Source organism: Aptenodytes forsteri, unplaced genomic scaffold (assembly GCF_000699145.1).
Source record: "Aptenodytes forsteri isolate BGI_AS27 unplaced genomic scaffold, ASM69914v1 Scaffold55, whole genome shotgun sequence".
NCBI lineage: Eukaryota > Metazoa > Chordata > Aves > Sphenisciformes > Spheniscidae > Aptenodytes > Aptenodytes forsteri.
In genome coordinates this window covers 6,740,990-6,766,924 of record NW_008796063.1, presented here as the reverse complement: position 1 = coordinate 6,766,924, position 25,935 = coordinate 6,740,990, and the positions used below count along the sequence as shown (strand labels likewise).

The window sequence follows — 25,935 nt, the reverse complement described above, 5'->3', positions numbered from 1 at the left end:
GCTGGACGGGGCTCTGAGCAACCTGATCTAGTTGGAGCTGTCCCTGCCCACGGCAGGGGGGTTGGACTAGATGACCTTTAGCGGTCCCTTCCAACCCAAACTAGTCTATGATTCTGTTTTCCTTGTATTTCTCAAGTAGGACGTTCTTTTCCCGAGCATGCTTTTTACTTTCCCACCAGCTTTTACGGACTTGAGAAATCCATGAAGCACTAACAGAAAGCCTCAGCCCCTGATCTTTCCTGCATTTAGGTACTTTATAAGCTTTTCTATCTTTTGGGAGGCTGCAGGCTCTTTTCTTTTAATGTTTGGGGTCTCTTGCACTCAGTTAATTTGTAAGACTGGCTCCTGCGTCACTATTCCCCCTGTTGACTTTCTTTCCTGTGGAAACAGCATTGCTGTTTGTTTCTTATTTTGACCAAATCTTGACTGTAAATACAGGATCTGTTGGCATGTGTGTAAAGAGGTTTAGAATCCAGCTTTTGTAATACTGATGTGTGTGTAGCACTGGAGATAAAAGACGGATGTTTCCCCTTGTGCATTGCTGCAGAAGGCAGAGGGGTACCTGTTGTGATTCAGTGAAAGAGAAGTTACAAAACAGCATTTCAGCAGAGGATACATGAGCATTTACAAAAGGTACAGTGAAGCTAGACAACCTTTCCATGTATTTATTAAAGCATTTACAGCTTCCATTCCAAAGCAAGTGACACAGTAAATACTGAGCACAGAAAAGTTCATCTGTTTCTTAATGTTTAATAAAATTCCTTTTATTTAAGCTGAGAAAATCAGATCTTGACAGGCTGAGTTTTTTATTCTCAGCTGATGTAAGACTTTGGCTGGAGTTTCATTTCTTAATTCTTTTATATTTTCAGCTCCATCACTATAGAGTGTTACTGCCTCTTAGGACTGAAAGCAAGATTTTGCAGCAAGCAGTATCTTGCAGAAAGCAGAAATTACTGGACTCTACGTTATGACTTTGCTCTTGTGCTTTGCCTCTGGAACTTGTTTTACGGCTTTGAAAGCCCAGCTCCATAGCAGAGAGGAGGTGTTTGAAAATCACACAGATTCAGCTAAGCCATTCCAAGATGTTTTAGGGCTGTACACCTAATCTTAGGGACTCGCTCCTGGAGTATAGTTCCCTCAAGGTGGTGTAATAGTTCTGAAGACCCAAGGCATACATCTCCCTTTTTTTATTCTATCATATGTTTGAGTTCTGGTAGAGCATAGTATGCTATGGATTCCCTTTTTCAGGGGAATAAACCTGTCTCTGTCTGCTTTTGCGTATCGTGGATGTTTGTTTGACCTGAGCTCATTCAGGTTGTTCCTTTGCTAAGGCACACTAGACCCTCTTGAAACCTGATGTTTATGCTGCTGCAGAAGTATTCATCACCTCCTCAGCAACATTAAACCCATCACTCCTGATTAATATTATGCCTCTCTATCACTAAAGCCAGCATCCTGTTTGCTGTCTTCTGGGAGCTGAAGCTTTTCAGAGTATTTCTACAGTACCTCCTCGGTCTCTCCCTCCCTGGGTTGGTACGGGCTGCAGCACCCTTTCATGTAGGAGACGTTCAGTCTCTTTATTTTCGTCTCCAAGACTCATTATTCAGTGTTTATCTTCACTGAGCAGCATTTGCCATCTATTAACTGAGCAGCTTCAGGAACAGCATGTGTAGGGGGAAAAACAGCTGGATTGCCACGTAGTCCAGGACCACTTCATATTGTGGAAGGCTTTTGGCAGTAGGGGTAGAGATGTCTGGCTTCGCCCTGAATTAAAACCTGTTTCCTGGGCAGGGACAAGTGGAGCTCGCAAGTACCTGCTTGTTGCGGGATTGTGGTGTTAGGTTCTGCTCAAAGGTAGCCCTAAAACCCTCTAGATAATGTTTTTTTCTCCCTCTTTTTTGTTTTTAAAGAATTTCTTTGACTACTAATCTCATCTCTCTCCTCCTTTCATGAAATTGTGTCAAAGCCTCCACACAAAGTATGACAGAAACACAGGCCTATTCCCGGTAAAGCCGTTGATGGTGCGGAGCTGTTCTCCAGTGATGAGCCGTACACCGAAAGCTGTTTCAGCAAAGAGGCTAAGCTTCTGCAGTTGTTTCATGGTGATATTTTTGTCTTTTCTTCTCTTTCCCATTCCAGTACTGCATGCTCCTGAGGCTATGGATGCACAGAGGCCACAGTCCCAAGATCTAATTCCAGGCTGGTTTTTCTGTCGCTTTTTACTGAACCACTTTTTGTTGTTACGGCTGATTTAAATACTTGTCCCAGGCCCTGATGCTAGTCATTTAGCTGCAAAGCTGTTCCAAAAAGCATGGATTTGTTTGGTTTTAATCACTCTTTTCACTGCTCAGCTCTAACAGTAAATGACTTGGTGCAAAGTGTTCTCTTTCTACTGGATCTCTCTTTGCTGGAGAGCTGGTAAGCCAGTCTCTGCTCCTTTTTCCTTACTGTTGGCTACTATTGCTGCTTCAGATGTCTTCTCAGACTGTCAAGCACTCCATTCAGCACCGTAGAATTGACCCCATGAAGATTTTTTTCTTATGCTTCTAGACTTAAGCAGTCAAAGGACATGGTTGGGCCTTACTTAGTGTTTTCTGGCATTTTCTGTGCATTGGACAAGAAACTGGGCCAAGTTCTTTCTTCATAGAAGAGGCTCTTTCTCAAAGGAGTGCGAGATAAATCGCTATCTTCCCCCAGGCTTTTGGGGTTCAGGAATAATGTGCCGTGGTCCACGCCAGAACACTCCTCATGGCTCAGCTGGATGTGTCCTCTCTGTACAGCAGAGGTGAATTGGGTAGCTGTGATTAAAGAACCAGAAGGGAGGAGAACAGAGATTAGTACGGGAAGGGATTAGGTCTGCTGTGCTTGTCCTCCTCCTGTGTCTTTGTGGGCCTCAACAGGACCACAGGTTTACTCAATTTTACGTAGCTGCTAAGGAGGAACGAGTAACACGAGCTCCACTGTTACTCCTTCCTTCTACAGACTGCTGCCAGAAATTAATTCTGGCAGAAAACAGGAGGAAGAATGCAAACGTTCAAATTAGAAAGTGTGGAAAGAAATGCCACAGCTTATGAGGGAATTATTTCCGTTTCTGTAGTTTATTGTGATCTTTGAAATCCCATTAACCTACAGTACGATGCGTCTGCTCTTCTGGACTGAGCCCAGCCTCTCCAGTTAGCTGCTGTTGTGAAGGAATGTGAAAAATAGAGGAAAACCAGCAGAAGCCAGCAAGGGGAGTCTGCAGAGCAGGAATGGACTGTGAGCCTCCAGGCATTTCCATATACACCCTGCGGTTAGAAGCTAACTTCTGAAAACAAAAGCAGGAGAGACATAAAGGAGAAAAAAAAGTCCGTATTAATCCTTTGAATCTATATTCACCTCCTGTGAGTGAATGAGAGCTTTTAAAAATATATCTTTTGTCTCATTTTTCTTTAGTATGGAAAGTAAATTTTCAGCGAGAAACTTGAAAGACTTTATCAGTTTTCCCTCCTTCTCTTGAGAACAAAGTGCTCTTTCGTCAGACCTTTTATAACTTTAAATGTGAAACTCTCTCCCGGCATCATCGTTTCTGAAGAGACAATAAAAGCCGGTGCTAATGCTGTCATTTCTCACACTTCTTGCTGCTCCCTCTGAAATCATATTTGTTTATATTCTGCAGACCTTATGAAAAGAAAAAGTGGTCAAACTGCAAACTGTTGAGTTCATGCACTGTGGGGTATAGCAAAGCAGAGAGCATTTAGGCGTTAGCACATTTTAGAGGGAAGGTGATAACTGTGCAGAGCTAGTATTTCAGAACCTATAAATAAAAGTAATATATTTAAAAAGAACTTCATTAAAGACTTAAGTGGCAACAGCTGAAGGACCTTTTCAGCTGGAACAAATCTGAACTTTTTTCTTTCTGCTGTCGAACTGCAACCCCAGTAAATCCTAAATGTTTTCTGTGGATTTAGTGACTGGGTAGAGTTACAGTAATTCCAAAGAAATTCATGTCCTTGCCAATGCCTATTAGTCACACTTGCTGGAATTCTGTCTGCTTTGCTCCTAAGACCATCTCAACGCCATCTGGATCCCTTAATAGTGTCTTCCCAACACATACATTTTCTGCTCCATTCAATAGTTTCCTGTTCAGCAATAGCTTTTCCACATGGCCATGTCCTCTTCGCAGATGGGGCCTCCATGAGACATGTCGTCATCATCAATATCCACGCTGCTCTACAGGCAATCACATATCACATCTGAGAACATTAAAAACAAATAAAAGAAAGTTAAAGGGGTGATGGTGGGGAGTTGTCACTGGTTAACTCCACTGAAAAGCTCTGGACTGAAAGAGACTTTTGGAAGTGCCTAGACACTGTTGAAAATCAAACATTCCCCCCTTCTTCCTATCTAAAATAGAAGCAGCCTGGCCTTTCTAGCAGCCATCGCTCACCATCTAAGCACTTTTTAGATAGACTGAATGCACATGGTGGGATGTCTCCTGATTCTCACAAGTGTCATTTCAGGAGACCTGAGGCTGTAGGGTTTTTTTTCTTGTTCCCTCTTCTAATTTGGGACAGTGAAACGTGCAGTGGAGGCAATATAAAGCTCAGTTTTCAAAAGTGGGAAAAGCAACGAGTCTGAGCAAATGCCAATGAATCTTTATTCTTGCACTAAATTTGATCTTATGAAAGGCTGCGGAGAAGACCTGAATTTACCTTGTGCCTGTGGAGCCCTTGGCTCTGGGTTAAGCTGTCTGCATCTGATGCAGGAAAAGTCTTACAGAAATGCAAAGAGGTCTTTGCCAGGGTTTAAATATTTTCATGTTTCAAACCCCTGTATGGAGAAGAAGTTGGTAAATTTTTCAGAAATTAATCCAAATGATTTTTCCCCGTGTCACAAAACTTAAGAATGGTGTCAGTATTTCAGAAAGTAACTGATGTTTCTTCTTCCCTTGTGCCTCAAGGCTGCTTTTAAAATGGGCACCAGCATTCATTCCAGGCCAAACATTAAGTTGATAGATGGTTGTGCTGTACCCAGATGTTTCTGTACTCTGCTTTTTGTGGTTCTCACGTGAATTTATCTTGGATTGTTCTCCCTACCTGAAAGTAACTCCCATGTGTAACAAGTTGAGGCATGCAAATTGGTGATAAAATAGCATCACATATCTTGTGCAGATGTCCCTGGACAGAGAGAGCACAAGGTGCATGCAGACTAAGGGCTTCCTTTGTGGATGCTGTTGCATCCAAAAGCAGTACACAGTTGGCCCTGTACCTGAATTTACGTAAATGAAAAAATTGAAGTGCCAAGTAAGTAAATATTTTTCAATATTTGACTGCCGTATCTTAACCACCAGCTGCAAATGCTTCGCTGTGTTTATATATAGATAGGATTTCCCTTGCTTCTCTCTCTCTGCCATTGGGAAGAGTTCCCCAGGGCTGGAAAGCAAAGCTAGAATAGCACAAACTGTTTGCTAATGGTTCTTAATGCTTTCCCACTGCAGATCCAGGACACTTAACAGTGTTAAAAATAGGTTAGAAGAGGGATAAGTAGTGAAAGTGCTAGTCAGTCCTAAAAACCTCTCTGGTACAAAGAGGTTACAGCAATGTTTCCTGGTCCTCGGCGCAGAGGAAGCAGCAAGTTTTGTCTCTGAAGGAGAGCAGAGCTGAGGCAGCGTGGAGGGGAGCTCCCTGCACCTCGGTGGGCTGGTCTTCCCCCCAGGTGCACAGCAGGAAGCCCCACGCTGTGTCTGGAAAGGAGGATACCCCAATGATACCCCAATAGCTGGGGTATTGGGAAGGAGCAGGCATCTGAGGGATGAGCCCAAGGGCACGCTCGTGGGGAAGAGGCTGTGAACTTCAGCCACACTTGCAGGTGCTCTTGTGCATGCTGCCGGTCGCAAAATACGCAGTCTGGGTAGTCCGCTGCCTGACTGCAAACACCTCGGGCTTTGAATCACCGCTCTTTCCTCGGTGAGGCACGAAGGGCACGAACAAATTATTAAATCTGAAAACTGCAGGTGAAATAGCATAAAAATATGACTTAAACCTACCCTTGTTACAGCTCGCTTTGTCTCAGATCTTTGTGACGTGTTTTCTGGTGACTGCTGTGAATGATTTTTAGAGGGCGTCTAAGAGGCCTGAGCTTAAACCTCCACATGGAGAGAAGTTCTGCAGGCAGATAATGGCAACATCCCAGCTTATTTGGGAGGCTGGATGGGGAGAAATGTGTTCTAAATTAAAATTCAGCATGTCAAGTATGGAGAAAGTACTGGTGGGAGTCCTGTGTCTGGCTCTGCCCTTTCAGTAGCTGCTGTGCTGCTGTTCCTCAGAGAAAAATGTTGCTGCTCTTGTGGCCTGTTCTGCAATCCATTTAGAAACACACCAATAAAAGCATTAATTCCATTTTGAATTTCCATTTTTTCTGACCTTTTCAGTCTCCTGCTTCTTCAGCATCCTCCATCCCCGCTAGCTTTGTGTCTCTTCTGGAAATTATCGATGATCTTTTTTAATGGCCTAGACAATGCTAAAAGCTGCTCCTCAGCATTTTAGAAGCTTCCAAGAGTGAAAAAGATGATACTTCATAATATCTGAAAATTACCAGCAGGGGTCAGGCTTACAAATAATTTAAGCAATTCAAGCTGCATATTTGTAGAGGAGACATTTCTGTGCTGAACATGTTGTAGATCAAGCAGCTTCTGTGGAAAAGTTTGTAGAGAGACAACCTCCTCGTTGTACCTGAAATTTCTGTTGCATAATTTTGGGATACTGGCAGATGAGTGCATTGTTTATTGTCACTGTGCCAGGATTTTCAGCTTAATTTAGATCATTTAAAAGTGAGTTTATCAAGCAGCTTCTGTGGAAAAGTTTGTAACTTTTGCCCAGTGAATAGGAGAGACAACTTCCTCGTTGTACCTGAAATTTCTGTTGCATAATTTTGGGATACTGGCAGATGAGTGCATTGTTTATTGTCACTGTGCCAGGATTTTCAGCTTAATTTAGATCATTTAAAAGTGAGTATTATCAAGCAAGATCGTTATTTTTTTAAAAATACTCTGGAAAAGGATCCTGAGAAATTTGAATGCAAAGATCATTGTTAATATGCATTAGTTGCAGTTAGTCCCAGGAAGTTAACACGTGAAAGGTGAGGTTCTTGAGGCAGCATTAAGGTTTTTGTACTCTGTACTTAAATGCAAGCAGAAATGTTATATCAAACATTTCATATTAATATCTTCTACCCAACAAGTTTGATAGAGTTCTCTGAAGGATTCAATGATCATTTGGCTAAGGCTGATATGGTTGATAAAATATATTTAACCTTTCAAAAAGCTTTGAGCCAAAGGTCATAAATAAACTTTACTCTGATGGAATAAGAAAGAAGGTTCTTTGCTGGATTAATAAGAATATAAAAATCATAGAGGGCTGGCTGTCCCAGTGTACTGTCTGAAGGGGTGGCCGGTGGTGGATGACCGTGCGAACAGGGCAAAGCTACTGGGGTACTTTGCCAGAAGGCTCCCCTAGCTTCTAGTGCCTTGTCTCCAGGATTTCCTGAGCCAGAGATAATATAATGTCTTCCCACTTTGTAAAGCTTGATGCATTTTTCTTCCATTAACTTGCTTATGTAATACAAAGTTAAAAGATGGAAAATCAAAGAATAAACGTTGTTTCCACAATACCGAGGGTTTTCCACTAGGTCCGAGAATGTTTTTTATTGGGAACTTGTTGTCCAACACAGAGGAGTTCATGAGTAGTGAGGTGACAGAATTTGAGATATGAAATTATTAATCTTATCAGACTGTTCAGAGTTTCAGAAGAATCTTATGATGCTGTTTGAGATGGGAAATGAAGTTGTACGTCAATAATTGCAAAACCCATGTGCATAAGAAAAAACAGCTTTACTTTTACTCCCACAATAGGGGGCTCTAAATGGGCTGTTATCACTCAAGAAAGAGATCTTACATTATTATGAACAGTTTTCTAAAAATATCAGGTAAGTGTTCCATAGTTAAAAAGACAAACAGAATACTAGGAATTATTAGAAAAGAAGCTGAGAACAAAACAGAAAGCCTTATTATACCACTGAATACATCTGAGTGCTGTTTGTAGTTCTAGCTTTTCTCATAGCAAAAGGTCTATATAAAACTTGAAGAACAAGAAGGAAGGGCAATAAAGATGAGCAGAAATATGGAAAATCCTTGATGTGAGGAAAGACTAAATTGAGATTCTTCAGGAAATAATAGAGGAGGCCTGTAAAGTGGTATGGAGAGGGGAGTATGGTACAATTATTCACAACTTTTCATAGCAGAACGAAGAAGTACTCAGTGAAATAATCACATGTGAAATATAAAACAAAATTAACTAATTTTTCATACAACACATAATTAAATTGTGGAACTTACTGCCAAGGAGCGTTGTGAAGGCCAAAAGTATAAATCAGATCAAAAAGAGATTTGATGCACTCGTGGAGATTTTAGCTGTTGGTGGTTATTAAACGTGATGGTCTAGACTCAGTCTGTGCTTCAGGAAGTATCTAAGTTGGATTTGCTTTATATTCAAGTTGTATATTTTTAATATACTTTTACAAATTACATTTTCATCATACAGACTTGTATCTTTTAGTCATATGTTTTAACTGCCTCAGTAGTGTAGCTTTGTGGTACTGAATACAGGAATAATCTGATACTGCTTGTGATTGATTATTTGTGGTGGGACTGTTGAGGGACACGGTGTCTATTAACTTTTCCTTCTTCTTCAGGCTGAAAATTGAGGAGCTGGAAGCTGAACGCAGCAAGCTGGAAGAGGCGAACAGATCTCTGGAAATGAAACTGGAGAAGCTAACTCTGCAGGTAGGAAATGTGGAGGTCCAGAGCGGCTGGAGAGCCTCACATGGTCCGTTCGCCATAGCTGTTCTAACAGATGTGCCAGAATGCTCACAGCACGCGACTTCACTTCCCTCAGTCTGGGCAAGGCATTTTTTGGAAGTCTATGCAAACTGCACCAACACACCTGTATCGCTGACCGTGTTATTGAGTGTTTTGATGTCAGATGCAATCACAGAAATGCAGTTGTCTTTTTTGATGCCTTTGCCTAGAACCTCTTCTTTTTCTTCCTGGAGCCTTAAAAACTGTTCCATTTTAGATAACTCCACTACCATAAGTTGTCTGTCTCTAAATTCATTCATGCCAAAGCAGGAGTGTAGGCAGGGCTTAACAGCATGGAGCTGATAGGAAAATTTGAGCTCCATTTCTACTGAAGATTCCACTGCTGCTATCAGCGATGGAGACAGAGACCACCAATTTGTGGCCTCATTAGGTAGTAGTTTTCCAAGCCAGGAAGCATCAGTGCTGTTGAGAAGATGACACAGCAGCATCTCCAGCTCACAGACACAGAGAGGCAGAAGGTGTGGAGTCAGAAGGACGAAAGGGTGTTTCTTTTGCTGTGCTACTGTGGGTGTTTTACCTTTTCCTGAGGTAGTGTTGTCCTATAGGGCAGAAGGTCTTCAGCTTTTCACTCTGGGTAGATCAGTGAAGTCTCACCCTCCTTGAAGGAGGGCAAGGGCATGTGCAGCAGTTGAGTGGACTGTCTGTTCAGCCAGCTCTCATTCTGGGAACAGCTTTCCTGTGCAGAGGAGGGGCACGGGAGTTGCTTTAAGCTTTTATAGTGTTTCCTGTTTGAAAGGTGTTGGAGCAAACAAGAACCTGAGACTTGTTTAATCAAAGCCCATCCTGCTATGAAGAGTGTTCTCTCTCCCTTCTGTTCTCTCTGATATGCTGAACCATTCGGCATTGTAACATATCATTCTCTTAATTTTTCTTTCTTTCTTTCTCTCTCTCTCTCTCTCTCCTTTTTTTTTCCATTTTCGTGTAAATTACTTCATGGTAGAAAACCTCCAGGTTTGAAATTACCCAGATTTCAGACAGACCATTGATTTTTCTCTTGACACCTATTAGAGGCGAATCAAATCTTTTTTTTTAATTATCAATTCCTAGGGACAGGGGAAGTGACAGCTTTGATAAAGCAGGGAGCTAAGAGCTGCTGAGCCATGTTTAGTGTGAAACCTGTCACGCGGCTCTCCTTTAATTGGGTTTCAGTCATCAGAAGGAGATGAAAGCTTTGGGCTGGTGTTTGGATGCTTAGGTCTCCAACAAACACAACAGCAGCTTTGGTTTCAGAGCAGACTACGACTTACCCAGGTCACATTTAATCTGCCAACGCTGTCTTACAATGGCTGCTGGCTTTCCAAGAAAGCCTGACCAGACAAATTCCCCACTTCCTTTGTGATGTCTCGAGATGCTCTGCTTTGTTTGCTCATACAGCTCTTGAGATGCCAAAACACCAAGCTTTTTAAATTGCACATTCAAAGAGGAAAGGTCCAAAGTCTTCAGTGTAGTCTTGCTAATTATCTCCCTTCTGGTCCTCAGTAGAGGAGATCAGCAGCAGCTACCGTTTGGATAGCTGAGCTTTCACAGTATGGAAGAGTAATGTGGTGATAGGAACAAGATGGGACCTTCATACTGTGGTAAAGCTACTCTGCAATAACAGTGGTACTGTTCACCAAAAAGGCTTTGAAAGCTCGTCACAGGATCCCCATGACTGATCTCATTAATGGTGCTCGCTGTTTGAATGCAGTATTGGGCAGGTCAGGGCTTTGCGGAGGGAGTGAGGAATAAACTGCAGATAAAACAGAGTAAAAATTCTATGGGAAGGGTGAGATAACATGTAGGTGTGGAAAAAGAGAAGGAAGGTGGTCATCTGGCTTAGCAGGTCTAGGAAAGAGAAATCTGCCAGTTGCCCAAAAGGCTAGTTAGTGAGCTGAATTAAGGTAATCATGCTCTTACATCTGCTTTGCCAAGGCTGAGGACATGGCTTTAATTCTTTATTTAACAGGAGGTAGCTCCCCCTTTCCTTAGCTTCTCACTTTACTTATGTCTTAGAGGACTAGATGCCAAAAGCAGCTTCTCCAAAAGAGGAGGAGTAGAGAAGAAAGCATGAATATAGGAATATGTAAGCTGAATGCTAAAATGTCAGTATTGATCAGTGTGTGCCCACCTGAATGGTCAAGATTTCAGAACTCCTCAGAGGGCAAAACATCAGCCTTCCCATTTTTTATTCACCTTGAGAATCAAATATCTTGACAGGCTAAGCTTAGAATGACATTTTTATAAATACATTCGAAGAAGGTTCCTTACAGTGAGAACCCACTAAGTTAAGACTTAGCTTAGAAATTCACTACTTCTATCAGTGCTGAGCAAATATGCTGAAAATATTGTTATACACTCAGATAAGGTCACTGAAATGTTGCTGGTTTGACATGTTATTTATTCTCATCTCTGAAAGAAATCACTGGGAAATGATGGGTTAAAATAACGTCTCTTTATCACAAAGGGAAAAAAACCAGAACAAACTTTATATACAGAAATCGCAAGAAAATTTTGCTGAAGAGAAAGATGATTGAAATTACAAACATGGGAAAAGCATGGCATCAAATCAAATAAAGGTGTAAGAGAAAGTAGGGGGTGACATTAAACAAGGTAGGATGAGGGCGATTTCTGACAAATCTTTATTTGCACTTCCTTCTTTTTTAAAATAAAACCTCTGACTTTCTGGAATTGTATCTACTGAATGAAAGATACATAGAAGGGCTGTATTGAAGTTGTGAATTTGGAAGAGGAAGAAGCAGGATGTAAAATTAAGGCTTTGACTGCTTTACGCTGGACTGAAGTCTATAGAGTTCGCAAAGCTGTGTGTGGTGAATGAAATTAGGGAGATACGGCTAATATTTGGTAATTAAAAATGTCAATGTTTGACTGTATCGATGTGTGGAAAGGAGTAAAGTTTCAAAAATGTTTGCCGCCTCTCGCATCCTTTTGTATCCGAGTATTGGCACATGAATTTTGCTCATCTCTGCTTTGGCTGCTGATAATAATAGCCCACTTTGTGAACTACAGGACCCTGATGGACTGGCCAGAGGGCAAGCAAGCACGTGGAAAGGTACTTTTGTGTTAGGTGTGTGATTCACGCTCCCTGAGCTCATTATTAGTGAATAAAGAAACCGAGATACCGATAGCTATCCGCAGCAGTGTATATAACATCTGACATCTCTTTGTATTCTGTGCTTGTGTGGGGACAGCTTGAATTATGGCTGAAGGTGCTTTCCATCGCCACACACCCCTTCTTCCAAAACCCCTTGGCTCTTGACACCTAGCTGCAGGCTGCATTGATTTTTCCTTCACTGGTATAAAGACTTTAGCATGGATATTACTCACTGGTCAGGTCTTTACTGCTAATAAAAACCTCAGATTACAAAGACACAAGAAATGTTGGAACTGTAGCGAAATGACACCCTGCTGAGGGTGCCTCCTCATCACCCAGGACATTATCTTAAGAAAAACATTTGAACTGCGGCTCAGGAGAGGGAGTCAAATAATACATGAAAAGAGTGGGTTTAACCAATTTTCTCTCCTCTCCGCTACCCTTCTTTCTTTCGATGAAGCAAGAAAGGCTTCCAGGAAAACAAATGCGCTGTTACTGCTTGGCCTACGGTGGGCAGACTTGCTGAGATTTCAGTGAAAGGTTTGGTTTGTTTAGTTATCTGAAATGATCTGGACCATCTTCCCGAGCTGCTGGTGGAAAACTGCAACTGGATTCCAGGAACAAAAGGGACTGATCAAATCAGTGCTTTTCGGATAAAGTGGGAGGAAAGACTTGTGAGGAGTGTTCAATTAGCATTTCTTACTGCTAGGAGCCTTGTGTTTACAGGCAACCAAGCGGATGTGAAGTGTTCCTTATGCAAATACTACTCTCCTGCTTTTCCTGCTCTCCTCTACTCTTCGAGCTGAAGGAGAAGAGATTCTTCAAGTTTGGCTGCTTCAAGGAAGATTGATTAAAATCAGCTGCAGTTTGACTTAATTGGATCCATATGCTTGGAGGGGGAGCAGGACTAGTTAGAAGTCCTCGTAATTAGTTCACAGCTGATTGGTGAGAAAAATGAGACTCCAGTTAAAGTTCAGATAAGTGGGTCTGTACAGATAAAAGGGAGATGATGTTTTTTACACTGAGATGTGTTTGGGCTTGCAAATCGCCTCTAGTCCCAGAGCCAAGCTAGCAGCCTAATCCCTTTGTGCATGTGCATGTGCATTTATGAGGCTAAATGGAAGGAGTCTTTATTTTCTTGCTTGTTTCTGAGTAAAAGGAATCACCTGTGGATGCTGGCAGTCAAGGAAACCTGAACAGGGTCACAGAAGGCTGGGAGAGGATCTCAGGGACTAGGTGAGACCCTACAAGGGTAGTTTGGCTGTGTGAAAGGTTCATGGTTTGGCACAAACTCTGAACTGATCAACTTTCAGTGTGATGCCTTTGGTCACAGTAATAACTAGTTGTGTTTAGCCTTTCTGCTAGTCAGGAATATAACAGCAACACATAAAAATGCAGTATTATTCATACATATTGAAATAATTTATTTTTGCCCATTATCTCAAAGAGCTTGAAAACAGTTGACTAGCTATGTGGTATGGGGACAGTCATCAGAAGACTTTCCCCAGCCAGAAGTTTGTATTTACGCTAAATTTTGCTGTTGGAATAGAAGGGACTGAATTCCCTATTACAGTGTCCACGAAGGAGCTGCCTGAGAAAAACATACTAAACATACTAACGAGGTCACGCTGACATGACTTTATTAATGTGTTTTGAGGTGTTCATTAATGCATGTGCAGTAGTTCCTTTCGAAATGTCTAACTTTGCTATCGTTATCGACTATTTTATGATTTAAGATATTAATCTGGTTAAATTAAATCTTGGTTTCTTCCAGGCTTTAAATTGATTATTTTTGCACAAATTAAAGCATAAACCGGTGGTAGTTGTGTTGTAGCTGTAATGATTTGAAGATAAGAAATAAGCAAGTTCTGCAAGCAGAAATATTATCCTTTTTTTTAGTAAGAGTAGCTGATATAATAGGTAAAGTTAGATACAAATAGAGTGGGTGTCTGAAGATTTGACCTATTTGTCTACTTTAGGTCATTTTAATTGGCCTGCCTAAGCTAGCATGGACTTGTGGTGGTTGGTCCACCAAAGCAGGAGGCTCTGCAGGCAGAGTGGGTGGCTGCTGTCTGCTGTATTAAGTTCTCCAGGAGTCAAATGTCCATGGATGGTGAAGGTGCTGGGGCATCCAGCATGCTCTCATGTTTCTTTTTTCCCTTATCTTTGGAACCTTGGTGGTTGGGCTAGTCTCCCTCTTGTCCTAGCGCTGTGTTTTGAGGGACTAACAAAACATCTGGGAGCTGTACCCCAAGCACAGATTCCTCTGTGTGGTGGACAGGGAACGTTTCTCCTGTTTAAGCATTAATGACTCATTTTATAGTTAGGACTTTGGCGGCCAGGCAGTAACTAGCTTGGAGTTAAGAGCCCAAGGCGAAGTTGAGGTCATTTAACAGTCTAACTGTTCATTATGTGACCAGTGAAGAATGATGAATGAATCATTTACACTGTTATAAAACTTAAAGGGACACTGTCAACCTTTCAAGGTTCCCTAATTGACCTGTCAAATGCTCACGAGTCTTCTTCCTGGATTACCTCCATGCTTTTCCTTTCACAAACTTCCTGTCCTTTTTCCTTCATCTGTGTGCGCTGTGGTCCACATTAGCCTCTGCGGCACAGCTGGTCCTCACTGAAAACCTCAGGTGGTCAAGTTCAGCCCTTTTTTTTAAAAAAAAAAAAAAAAAAAAAAAAGGCTTCTTTAAATGGGTTTGGGCAAATGACTTGGCATCTCTTTGGTCAGTTATAGCTTTTGGCAAGGGATGGGAACAAATTTGTGTGTTTCCGAGGGATTTAATTACGAGATAGAATAGCTGAGAACATACAGCAGGAGACCCAGTAAAAAGAAGATGAACTAAGCAGAGAAGTGCAGGTCCAGGTCTGCAGAAGGTTGTATCGTATCATATTGCCCGGCTCATGCAGTACATTGAGTTTCATGGGAGCATGTGGGAGTGGGTGGGGATTTGTGGCGATTTGTGATCCTTTCCACAGACTCCTGGACTTTTATCAGCAATAAGCTCATCTTTTACAGGCAAAGATTATAACTTTTAAATTTCACAGGCTGCAGCAAGTTTTCACTGATGTAAGGAAGCGTGTATCTGCTCAAGTGTATATTGGCAGAGACCACTCTGGGGGTCACTCCACAGTTTTGCTCAAAACACCAATGAAAAACATACGTGATAAAACATCTATGTTGCCTTGGTTAAATTTATACCATTTCTATTAATTATTGACCCAATAGCTCAAGTGTAGCACAAGCATTTCACTCAGGGATTGGCATTCCTAATTCTTGGCCTCACTGCAAAGGTATTTTCAGGTATTTGCAGCTACCTTTACACTTTCAGGAGTCTCCCCATGACCTAAATGCCTCTACCGCTCACTGTAAGCATATAACCTAGACATCATGGGTATCCGTTTATGACAGATCAGAGCTACGTGATGCTTGCATAGAACATTGGAGAACAAGCACACAGTAAGTTGTCTGTGATTGCAGCAGGGACCAAGTGAGTCTGGTACCGTGGGTAACAATAGCACTGGAGGTGGTATGGCACAGGCAGTAACATGCTAGGGTTAGAGAAACACCGTGGAGTCACCGAGCGTGTACTCTGGTGGTTAGCATGAGCGAAAACCTCTGCTGTTACACCGTCACTTCAATTATTGCTTGAGCTAGTTAGGTTAAACTATGGTCAAACTGCTTTGCTGTGTGGGTATCTCTAGTGTTCACAGTGGACTGCTAAGGGTATATGCTAAAGTGCTACCCAAACGAATGCGAGGGAAAAGAACTTCCCCTATAACGTGCCTATAAATTGTGCTAAAAGGATTATATGTGTTATTTGGGAGAAAACATCGTGTATCTTGTGCCAGGTGGATTAGGTACTGCAGAAAGTCCTAGAACCGGTGTAAAATGGAAGGGGTGTAGAACCTGCTGTGCTCCAAACCTTGAGGACTACATGACACTGAATTAGCTGGGGCTATGCAAATATTTGTACATGTTAATTCTGAATACATAGCATTTATTAGAATTAACAGGAATTGGAAACTTTCTGTGGGAGCAGAGAGGAGAAGTATAAACATGTAATCAGATTGTAGATTTGTCATTAGGTGGCTCAAGGAGAAGCTGTTTCTTGGCCTCAGTGGCCCTGATAAATGTGTTGTGCAAGGTGGATGTTGAATAAAACAAGGACACGCACAGTACAGACTTGCTAATGTTTGTTAACATCAGGGACCAGGAGTGCGTAGATTCACATTTGTGCAGGGAAATTTTACCAACATGCCCTTTAAAAGAAGTTTTTTTTAAGGAATTTGCACATTGAATATTAAACAACTGAAGGTCTATAAATTTTACTGCCAGAGCTAACACTGTATTGTTTATTTCATGCAGCACCTTTCTCGAAGTTCTGCAGAAACTGATTAACATTTGCATAATACATTTAACACAAAAATCCATAATAAATTCATTAATGTACTTCTGCCACTATCCCTGAAAATAGCAGTTGTGTGGCATCACACAGCTCATTAGATGAGCAGAAGGGGAAGAAAGGTGAGCACTGGATTTCCTGAACAGCTCTGAAACAGGGAAAGGTCAGTGCGCTAAGTGTCAATATCTGAGCAGCAGCACGGAGAGCTCAGAGCAAGCAGGGAGAGAGCTGGGGCAGGGGAAATGTCCCGCTGGAAAAGGTCGCTGTACCAGTAGACGTGAAGCACGAACTTTAAAAGGTGGCATCCATGCTAGAGTAGAAAAATCGGTGACAAGCACAAAATGCAGATGAGGATGCTGCTACAGTGAGGAGGAGGTTGCTCCTAGAGTGTATGTATTCTGCAGGGGACAAACACCAAGAAATTGTTGAAGTCCTGTGGGTGGTACAAGAAAGCTGGCTTGAAACAAGCCTTTCTTTTCTGAACAAGTATTGCAGAATGAATGGTGAGGTTTTAAAAGTTGTGCAAGACTTGGTTGCGTGGTGGGGGGGTCACTAAACCACTAAATCCGGGGGGTACTCTCTGCGTGTGTACCACTTTCATGAATGGAAGTACGGTGACAGAGACACCGCTCTGTTAATGTTCTTGTATGATCAAAAGAGCAAGGGTGTAAGAAAATGAGTAATTTCAGCTACAATTACATGCTCAGACACGTGGTTGTGTTTGTAAAATGCCCCACGCAACATATAATGCTGGCTGATGAAGTAGTAGTAAGTAGCAACTACAGAAGGCTCCTGTGCAAGAGCAGCGTTTCACTGATTCCCCAGAATCATCCTGCAGGTGAAAGCCAAGGCTGAGGGAGACAGACACAACCATTTTAAAAAGAGACTTCACTTTTAAGCTCCTCTAATCTTATCACACAGCAAAGAAAAAGTTTCAGGAAATGATAAGAGTGACTGTCCCTTTATAGTTTTCTGGTTTTTCTCTGTAGTCATTTGATGACACGAATTAGTTTCCAGTTGTTCTTTCTTCATTTTCTATTATTCTTCTGCTGCTTTGAATTCTGCTATGATGTCACAGAAACAAAACAAAAATGTTGTTTAGACCTGTATAGGGAAAATAGCGCCTGGCAAGGTTAGTTTACTGAAGCTTTGTGCTTTTCCTCAGATTTCTATGAATACCACGTCCGTAAGTTACAGCTCTCTCCAGATTTGGCTTTTAGCTTTTCATTACTCGTTATCATTTCAGCCTTTGTTTGATGACCCAATTATTTTCAAATTTTTGATTAAAACAAAGTAATAGGTCACAGTTTCATGCTGTCCTTGTCTTTGCCACTTCTTCTTTTTGGTCTGGCTTTTTGCCAGCGGTCTATGTAAAGTTAGAGTTTTCAGTAATATTCCTCAACAGTTTTATCCTTCTGATAAGGAGACCCTGGTCACGGTGCAGGATTTTTCCTCTACTGCTTGGTATGCGGACAACTCGAGACCGTCTCTAAGAGACGGAAGATCAGGATGTGTTACCCAGATTATGGAAGAGAAATGAAGTCAGAGTTTAGCCAGTTTTTGTGTGTGTGCTTGTGTGATGGGGAGAAGAGGAGAATCTGCCTGTTTCATGTCACAGTGAAGAGTAGGCAGCAGTTGTAATGATGTTAAAATACACGTGAGAAAATGGGGAGATACTCTGAGCTGAGCCACTGATGGAGATGGCAGTGCGCTCCAGAGAAACACGTTTTCTTTGTGAACTGTCAGGGGGATTCAAGCGTGTGAGAGGTTGATGTGTTATCTTACATATCCCAGAACCCTTCCCTTTGATCAGACTGACCTACCACCTATTTGACGCCTGGAGGCAGAGATCTACATAAAGAAAATGGGTTTCCCCTAAAGAATTTTATCAAATAGTAGAAGGGAAACTTGATGTGCCTCTGTCACTCAAACGCTTGGCATTGAGCAATTCGATCTGCAGTCCAGGCTTGATAGGGATCAGAGCTCGTGATGTGCCTGGGGAGACCCAGGGGTGTGAGCAGGGAGAAGTAACACCCCGATGTCAGAGCATCTCTGCCAGCGCACCCTGAATACAGTCGGATCATGACACGATCTCTTCCCAGTCTAAGTTTCCAAATTTGCCTCAATTTCCATTTGCTGTTGTTTGACATAGAGAGAGACATAGATCCAGACAAGTCAGAAAAAAGTAATTGGTTTTGACAGCTTTCCTACCTGGATTTGAAAGACAGGTAACAGTAGAATGGAAAATGATGCCTAATTTAGGTAGAAGGGCTGTTCTCTTTAACTGAGGATAGACAGGATGGCAGGATAAGTGAAATGCTGTGGAAAGAGCATCTTCTTTGTATCTTTTTTAAAAAATCAGTAGTGCCACAGGAGGTGGTGCTGTGTGTATAAAGGAGCGGTGGTGTCTGTAAAGCACAGTTGTGTTAAATACAGATGGGAGGGTTCCCAGGTGATCGTCACATCTGTGTTTACCCAAGCATGGGGTTCAGCTCCATCAGGAACACTGCTGCTTCCCCTGATCAACATTTAAACCCCATGTATCTTAACAGGCACAGCTTCTGTGTTATTTCTTTGCATTTTTGGCAGGACATTTAAAATGAAATAAAAAGTCCCTGAAAACTATTGTGCGTGTTAGACACAACATAAGATGTTCAGTCGAGATTGTGACCTTTCAGAACAAAGATGTTGCTTTTGAAAAGGGGGTTCATTGTGCTTCTGGCTCTAGTGAGATGAAAAACTTGAAAAACCAGTAACATGAAGGCTGTGCAGCAAGGATGAGCTCCACAGAGATCCTCTTGTGTATTTTTGGTTGTCTTCCAGTGGATACATCCTTTTTCTCTGTGCAATACTACCAAAGTTGCAATCAGTAGTAATTATAGAATTTTTCTCATTTTTATGAGTAGGGGGATGTGAAAAGCTGTTGGCAGGGCGGCCTCTGCAAGGGAGCTCAGCTGTGGAACTGCTTTCCCTCTAGATCCTTCACAGCTGGAGTTGCTGACCTTAAGGTTATTTCCCTAGGAGTCAGGGCTTGCTCATAGGTTGATCTGTTCCGTGTTCAAGGAAAAGCGTGATTAGATATGTGTGAGCTCTTATGATTAATATTATCATGGTGGAGCAGCCTGAACATTTAAATACAACACCAGGGAATTTAATTTTATATATATGTTTGCAGACAATTATTAGAATGCATTCAGTTATATTTATATGTAGATGTGACTTGAGAGAGAGAGAGAGAGATGGGTGTGAAATAGGGAACGTCACCCAGATTGTTTCAACAGAATCTGACTGGAGTGTGGTCAGAGGGATAGTAAAAGCGGCCGAACAGAGAGGGAAATAACTGCTTGGGAGGGAGAACAGACGGGGGGTGTGGGCTGGGTGTTCTTCCCTGGACGTGCTGCAACCATGGCAGTTGTCAGACTGTTCCCTTAAGGTTCACGGAAGTTGAAATGAAGGAGGTGGCAATATCGTAGACATTCATCAGGGTCCTCTTCAGGTGGATGGTGGGAAGGAATAGTGATTGTATAACATATGAAACAGTTTCCCTGGTGCTGCCTAGTGGCTATGCTGTGGTGGCACGTAAATACTAACTTCTAGGTCTGAGTAATTTGGGGATTGAATGTACAATGTCTTTTGGCTTTTCTGCTTTCCCAGGGTCTCTGATGTCTTCTGAGTATGATGCTGCTGTTGACACTAACTGCTTAGAAGATAGATCTGCATCTGCACCTGGAGATTTTTGTGTGGTCCATTTTCTCAAGCATCCTAGACAAAAAAATACTGGACATACTGCAAAACAGACCTATTGGTCAATTCACCAGTGTATTCCTCCTGAGCTTACCCTTTCATTCCCCCCATCTCAGCTTCTTGGCTATTCTGTTCAACTTAATGCTCTTTACTGATGTTGCATGCTTCCAGGGGATCAAAAAGATAGTCTGAGTCCTTTAGATATGTGTGAAAGTTAGAGATGATGCCCTTCTGCCGATTTACTCAATGATAGCTTGAAAACTTGTTACTGGGCCAGGCTGCTTCTGAAGTATTTGTTTCTTTAGGCAGTCAGATCAAGATAATGTTGAATTCACTGCTTGGAGCAGTTAACTCAAAGCCCTTCAGAATCCAGTAGGTTGTCCCATAGCCATTCCTCTTATTGTTTCAGTTTATCCATAAATCTCTCTTATTCTTGTAAATTCTAAATGAAGAGATGACTCTCCCCATCTGAAAAGGTTTCAGTGCTGCTTGAAGTCTTGTCGTACTGGCAGAAAAAAAACAATTGAGCTTTGAGCTTGAACTGAGAGACAGATAAGATCACCAGGAGATTTCCACAGCAAATGCAAAATATATTCTTCTTTAATGGATTCTTAGTGCTGTCTGGCAAGTAATTGAATTGCTTGGGTAGGAAGGAAGAGGGGACTGGGTTGCCTTTTTTTTTTGGTTTTTTTTTTTTTAAAGCTCCCAAATTTTGTGAGGGTATGAAGTGAAAGGTGGTTTCTCTCTGTGACCCAGGATGTCTGTCACACATAGGGGAAGCTAATTAAAATGTCACTATATGTACGTGAAGGTGATGGGGCAGAAAGGACTGATTGCATCCTTGGTTCAAGGGACTTGTCTGTGTCTTTGCTTCTATCTACTCACTGTGAAATCTGCAAGTAGTTCACATTCTGGGGGTAGGAGTGAGGCCACTGGGTAAATCTGGCCTCTTTCTTTCTCTGGAGTAAAGCAGAAAATAAATTAAATCCATTCTTGCTCTACTGCAATTACTAAGGCAGTCTCACTCCAGCTGGGCAACAGCAAGGATGCTGTTTCCTGCTGTCCCATCGTAGTCAACACTGCTATGCTCTGTGTCGCCGGACCAAGTGCTAGGAGAGGTTAGTACTGGGTCATTGGGGAGGTTTCCACAGCCTATCTGTTTCAGTGCATAGCATGTGAGGAGACAGAAGCAAAGCACTGTCCTCCTCTTTCACATGCTTTTGTTTAAAAGTACGAAGTATGTCCTGGTAAGCCAAGGGAATGAGAGAGAGAGAGAGATAATAGCACACCCTTTGGTATATTCTTTGGAAACACTCGGATGGCAAAGAGGTGGTCCAAGCCATCCAGCCTGCATCATTGAAAAACACTGAACAACAGCAAAAGGAAAAAAAAAAAAAAAGGATGATCATCAGGGAAATTGCTATAATGGTAAGATAATTAGAATGCAGAATGATTAACATTAGTCAGTGTGCTGCATTGGCAAAGACTATGCAAGTTGACATAATAGGCCTCTTCCATATCAAATGTGTGGTTTTTCAGCATTTGGTTTAACACTTTCATGTGACTTCAGTAGAGTTCACAACTGAAACAGGCATTCAGTTCTCATGAAACGTTGCATCGTACTTCTCCTCTCCTATGGCTACTAGAAGGACCTCCTTGTTTTCCCTTTTGTGTCTACTGATTACTGAAGGATAAAAGCTACTCTCACCATGGAGTCCTTCGACATTGTTTTGAGTGAACTCCTAAGGTTTACTTTCTGTTGTGCCTGATGAAAATGGACTTCCCTAAAAAAAACCTCTCTCAAGTGTTTCAGAAAATGGTTGTCGTCTTCTCAAGGAGAAAATAAAAGGATTCAGGAGACCCAATAACTGACATCGTCTTCTAAAAGAGACTTTTAGAAATGTCTGATGCATCAAAAGCCCCTGCCTGTTTGTTATCTTTACCCTAACGCTTGGAGAGCCCCCCAGCCAGCCCTTCTGTGCAGACCCCTAGTAAGTTCCTTTGTTTTGACAAGACTAAACTGGTGCAAGAAGCTAGATTTAGCACCACGTTTAACCACTGGTTTTGTAGTCTGATTGAGTTTGGAGCAGAACTTCGAATGCAGAATTACTTCAGTGAAACCCTCATGGTCTCCCATCTCTACCAGTTGCTGCAGACGGGTGAACATTTTTTCTCCTTGACTACTGGGAACCCCACTTGCTCATGGACCAGGTCATTTGACATTTTGTCTCCCTCCATTTTCACTGGTTGCTTCTGACTAGGCTTGTGATATTTTTCCAGGATCTGCAGTGGCTTTCCCCTTGCCGTGCTTAGACATTGGCTGGTGGCTGTTGTCTGCTGTCTGTGTTGGGGCACTCGCGGTAGCATAAGCTTTGGCTTTCCCCTCTGCATGCTGCGGAGATCCAGATCGCTGCTTGGCACATCCTTCATTACAGCCGATAAAATCTGATGGTGCTTTGTGGCAGAAAATCCCCTGACCCTCAGTACTGCTTTTTTCCCTCTCACTTCTTTACTATGTAAATAAAAAACATTTTTTCCCTAAAGAGTGGGAGAGCACACTGCCCAAATTCCCCCTCTCTGCTCCGGTGCAGGGGCCCTCCAGTCGCTGTAAGAAGGGGCTGTCGGAAAGGAATTGCAGTCACGCAGCTGTGCGGTGAACATGTAAAGAGTGTTTCGTGTGGTTTGTATTGTGTGGATTATTTTCTCTCTCCTTCTGACCCCACCTCAAATGAAATTCCTGCACTTCATCCATTCCTCTGGGTTGGGCAATCAGCAGATACGATCGAGGTCTGTAAGGAGGCAGTGGTCTGGCATACAAAGCAGTCGCATTAGGACTGAGGAGCCAGGACTAATGGGGAACAAGGCTGGTAAAAGAAGACAGAGAAATATGGCAGAATAAGATTCATTAGGGATCAGACTCAATAACTGTAAAATGATGAGAAGTTTATGATCAAAGGCTTACTTCAAGCATTTTAATGACACAGTCATTTAATCCGTTTAAAGCAGATAGATAAGGAGTTAAGTGAAATCTACAGCAGTCGTCTTTCTGAGCTGTTTATGAACCTGTTACAGGATGGATGCCTGCTGTAGTAATTGAATAGTATATAATGGACTACTAGTCTTTACAGGCTGATTTACATATGAGGTCAGTAAAACTTAATGCAAAGGCTTGTGGTTTGTCTTAGAAGCATGCATGGCTCCTCAGCTATTTTTAATGTGTATGTTACTAGCAAGAGTACTGAATGAGGGAAAGGGCAGAATTAATTAAAAACCTTTCTGTGCCAGGATATTTAATTCCCAGTGGGTGTATCTCCTCTGGAAGTAGTACCAGCATAGGCTGTTGTAGTGACAAGATTCAGATGGGCTCTGACACTTGAACCATGGTGTCATCTACCATAGGAATTACACATCTGAAAAAAAAACTGGTGGGGCCCAGGGGGCACAGAAGTTGTTTCTCATCTTTTCCTTCCACTGTTGGACTTGTGCCACCCTCCGTCCCTCTCTTGGTGACTCTCCTTGGTTAGTTAACTTCCTTCCCAGCTTCTCTTGCCAAACACTTAAAAACTTTGTTTGGACAGTTGGATAGCACTTTGCTGCGTGTGCTCGTGGAGCGCAGCATGCTCTCAATCCCCCTTTCTCTCTAGCTTTTAGCCACCTGGCCACTATGAATTACTTGAAGCCAATTACAGCTGGAGTGCTGCGTGTGTCTGCAGACTGCACCTTTTTCTATTTCTCAAGCAGTTGTTCTCTCCTTCAGTACTCTCCCAACACACACACACACGCACGGGTTCATAACATAGCTACCAGCTCCTACGTCCCACATACTCCTTCGGTAAAGGAGTACTTTCCTTTCATTAAACGCTTAGTCTCTGTACACACGCTTTTCACAGCTGTTGAGAAGCAAGCAGAGGGGGCTCTTTCTCTACTCACGGCTCAAGGCTTGTTGAGCTGCTGGAAGCAAAGTACTCGCTGCTGCTGCATTGTTTAAGGCCGTGTTACAGCACTGGCTGTACGTGATGCAGACACAGTAGCAGAGTTGGTATCAAGCTGGTAGGGAACAGGGAGAATTTCCAAGGGCTCTAGGCCATCTTGTTTTCTACTTGCACAGAAAGTTGCTGTCCCGCAGTGGTATTGATTAGTTTTAAAATAGGGAGGTGACAAATGGAGATTTCAGGTGATTCTGGTAGATGTGACTGCAATGGATGGAGGTGTTTAAATCGAGCCTGGAATATCTTCCCCTACCTCATGCTGGTGTTCTTGCTCATCCCAGGAGGGATCTGCTCACATCTAGCAACAGCGTGGTCCTATGGAGGGGCCTTCTCAGCTCTCTTCACTTGTGCTTTGCATAGGAACTATCTCCATCCTCTCGTTCTGGCTTCTCTCCCTCATGCTAGCTCCCTTTCTGCTGCGATTTTTGGGACGCCTGTCACAGCTGCTCAAAGGGTTGTGCATGTTTGAGAGACCAGCTAAGGCTGAAGGTTGCAAATCCCTTGCAGTATGCCACAGCAGCCAGGCTGTAGATCAGATTTTACACAGCCTTGGGTCCACTGTCTGTCTGCAAGTTCCCATTTCCTGAGAGAGAATTGGAAAATATTTTGCTTGTTTGAAAGTAAGTAAAATTTGTCTTTAAAATTTTAGCACTAGCAGCCAAATCTCTCATTACTCCACTTCCCTGTTACTCTTCAGTGTCCCTGTTTTTTCAGCTACTGTTCTTCCCCAAGAGCTTAGAGAATGAGCACTTGAGAGCTCACTTGTAGGGAGTAATATGTTAAAAGCTGGATTTTAATCCACCTTCTGCCTCCAAGTACCTCATTCTTTGAGGGTGCCTGTTGCACACTCTATTTTCACATGACTGTTTCAGAGATGAGAGTGATCTGGACTAGCAGGAGCTGCCCAGATGGGGGCTGGAAGTGCAGCAAAGCGACCTACACACAATAAGAGTAGTTTCCCACTTCCAATCCTGTGTCAGGGACACAGGAACAAGTTGGTAATCTCCTGAAAACAAAGGTTGGCTGGTTGCTGTGTTGCTCGCTACACTGTTGTAGCACCCTAGCAAAACCCATCCCTGACAGAAGCATAGATCAGCAATAAGATTGTCATAAGCAAAAACCCCAGGGCTCAGGCTCTCTTGACCAAATATTTATTGAATAAGTGAACAAGTAAGCTTATTTCTGGAAAAGGAAAACCTCCCACATAAATGTTCGTGAGGTGTAGAGGTAGGAGAGAAAGCTCAGAAGCAGTGAGAGGAAGATGGTGTTACAGCAGAGCTGGGGAGCTGGTAACACCGAAAGGTTTGGGGATGTGGCCAGTTTTATCGACTGTGCATGGGTCTGGCAGGCAATAAGGAAGGAGATAGAATCATAAAATTGTTTAGGTTGGAAAAGACCTTTAAGATCATTGAGTCCAACTGTTAACCTAGCACTGCCAAGTGCTAGGTTAGTGCAAGACTAAACCATGTCCCTAAGCACCACGTCTACGTGTCTTTTAAATACCTCCAGGGATGGGGACTCAACCACTTCCCTGGGCAGCCTGTTCCAATGCTTGACAACCCTTTCAGTGAAGAAATTTTTCCTCATATCCAGTCTAAACCTCCCCTGGTGCAACTTGAGGCCGTTTCTTCTTGTCCTATTGCTAGTTACTTGGGAGAAGAGACCAACACCCACCTCGCTACAACCTCCTTTCAGGGAGTTGTAGAGAGCGATGAGGTCTCCCCTCAGCCTCCTTTTCTCCAGGCTAAACAACCCCAGTTCCCTCAGCCGCTCCTCATA

The 25,935-nt window shown here is 42.5% G+C and overlaps 1 protein-coding gene across 1 annotated transcript in view; it reads left to right on the top strand.

Annotated features, from left to right (window-relative positions):
• MAD1L1 (MAD1 mitotic arrest deficient like 1) overlaps nucleotides 1-25,935 on the top strand; it is a 393,552-nt gene that overhangs the window by 216,414 nt on the left and 151,203 nt on the right. Inside the window, exon 15 of the mRNA XM_009286395.1 lies at nucleotides 8,731-8,821. Within this exon, the coding sequence (XP_009284670.1) occupies nucleotides 8,731-8,821 (91 nt within the window). The remainder of the gene's footprint in view (nucleotides 1-8,730; nucleotides 8,822-25,935) is intronic.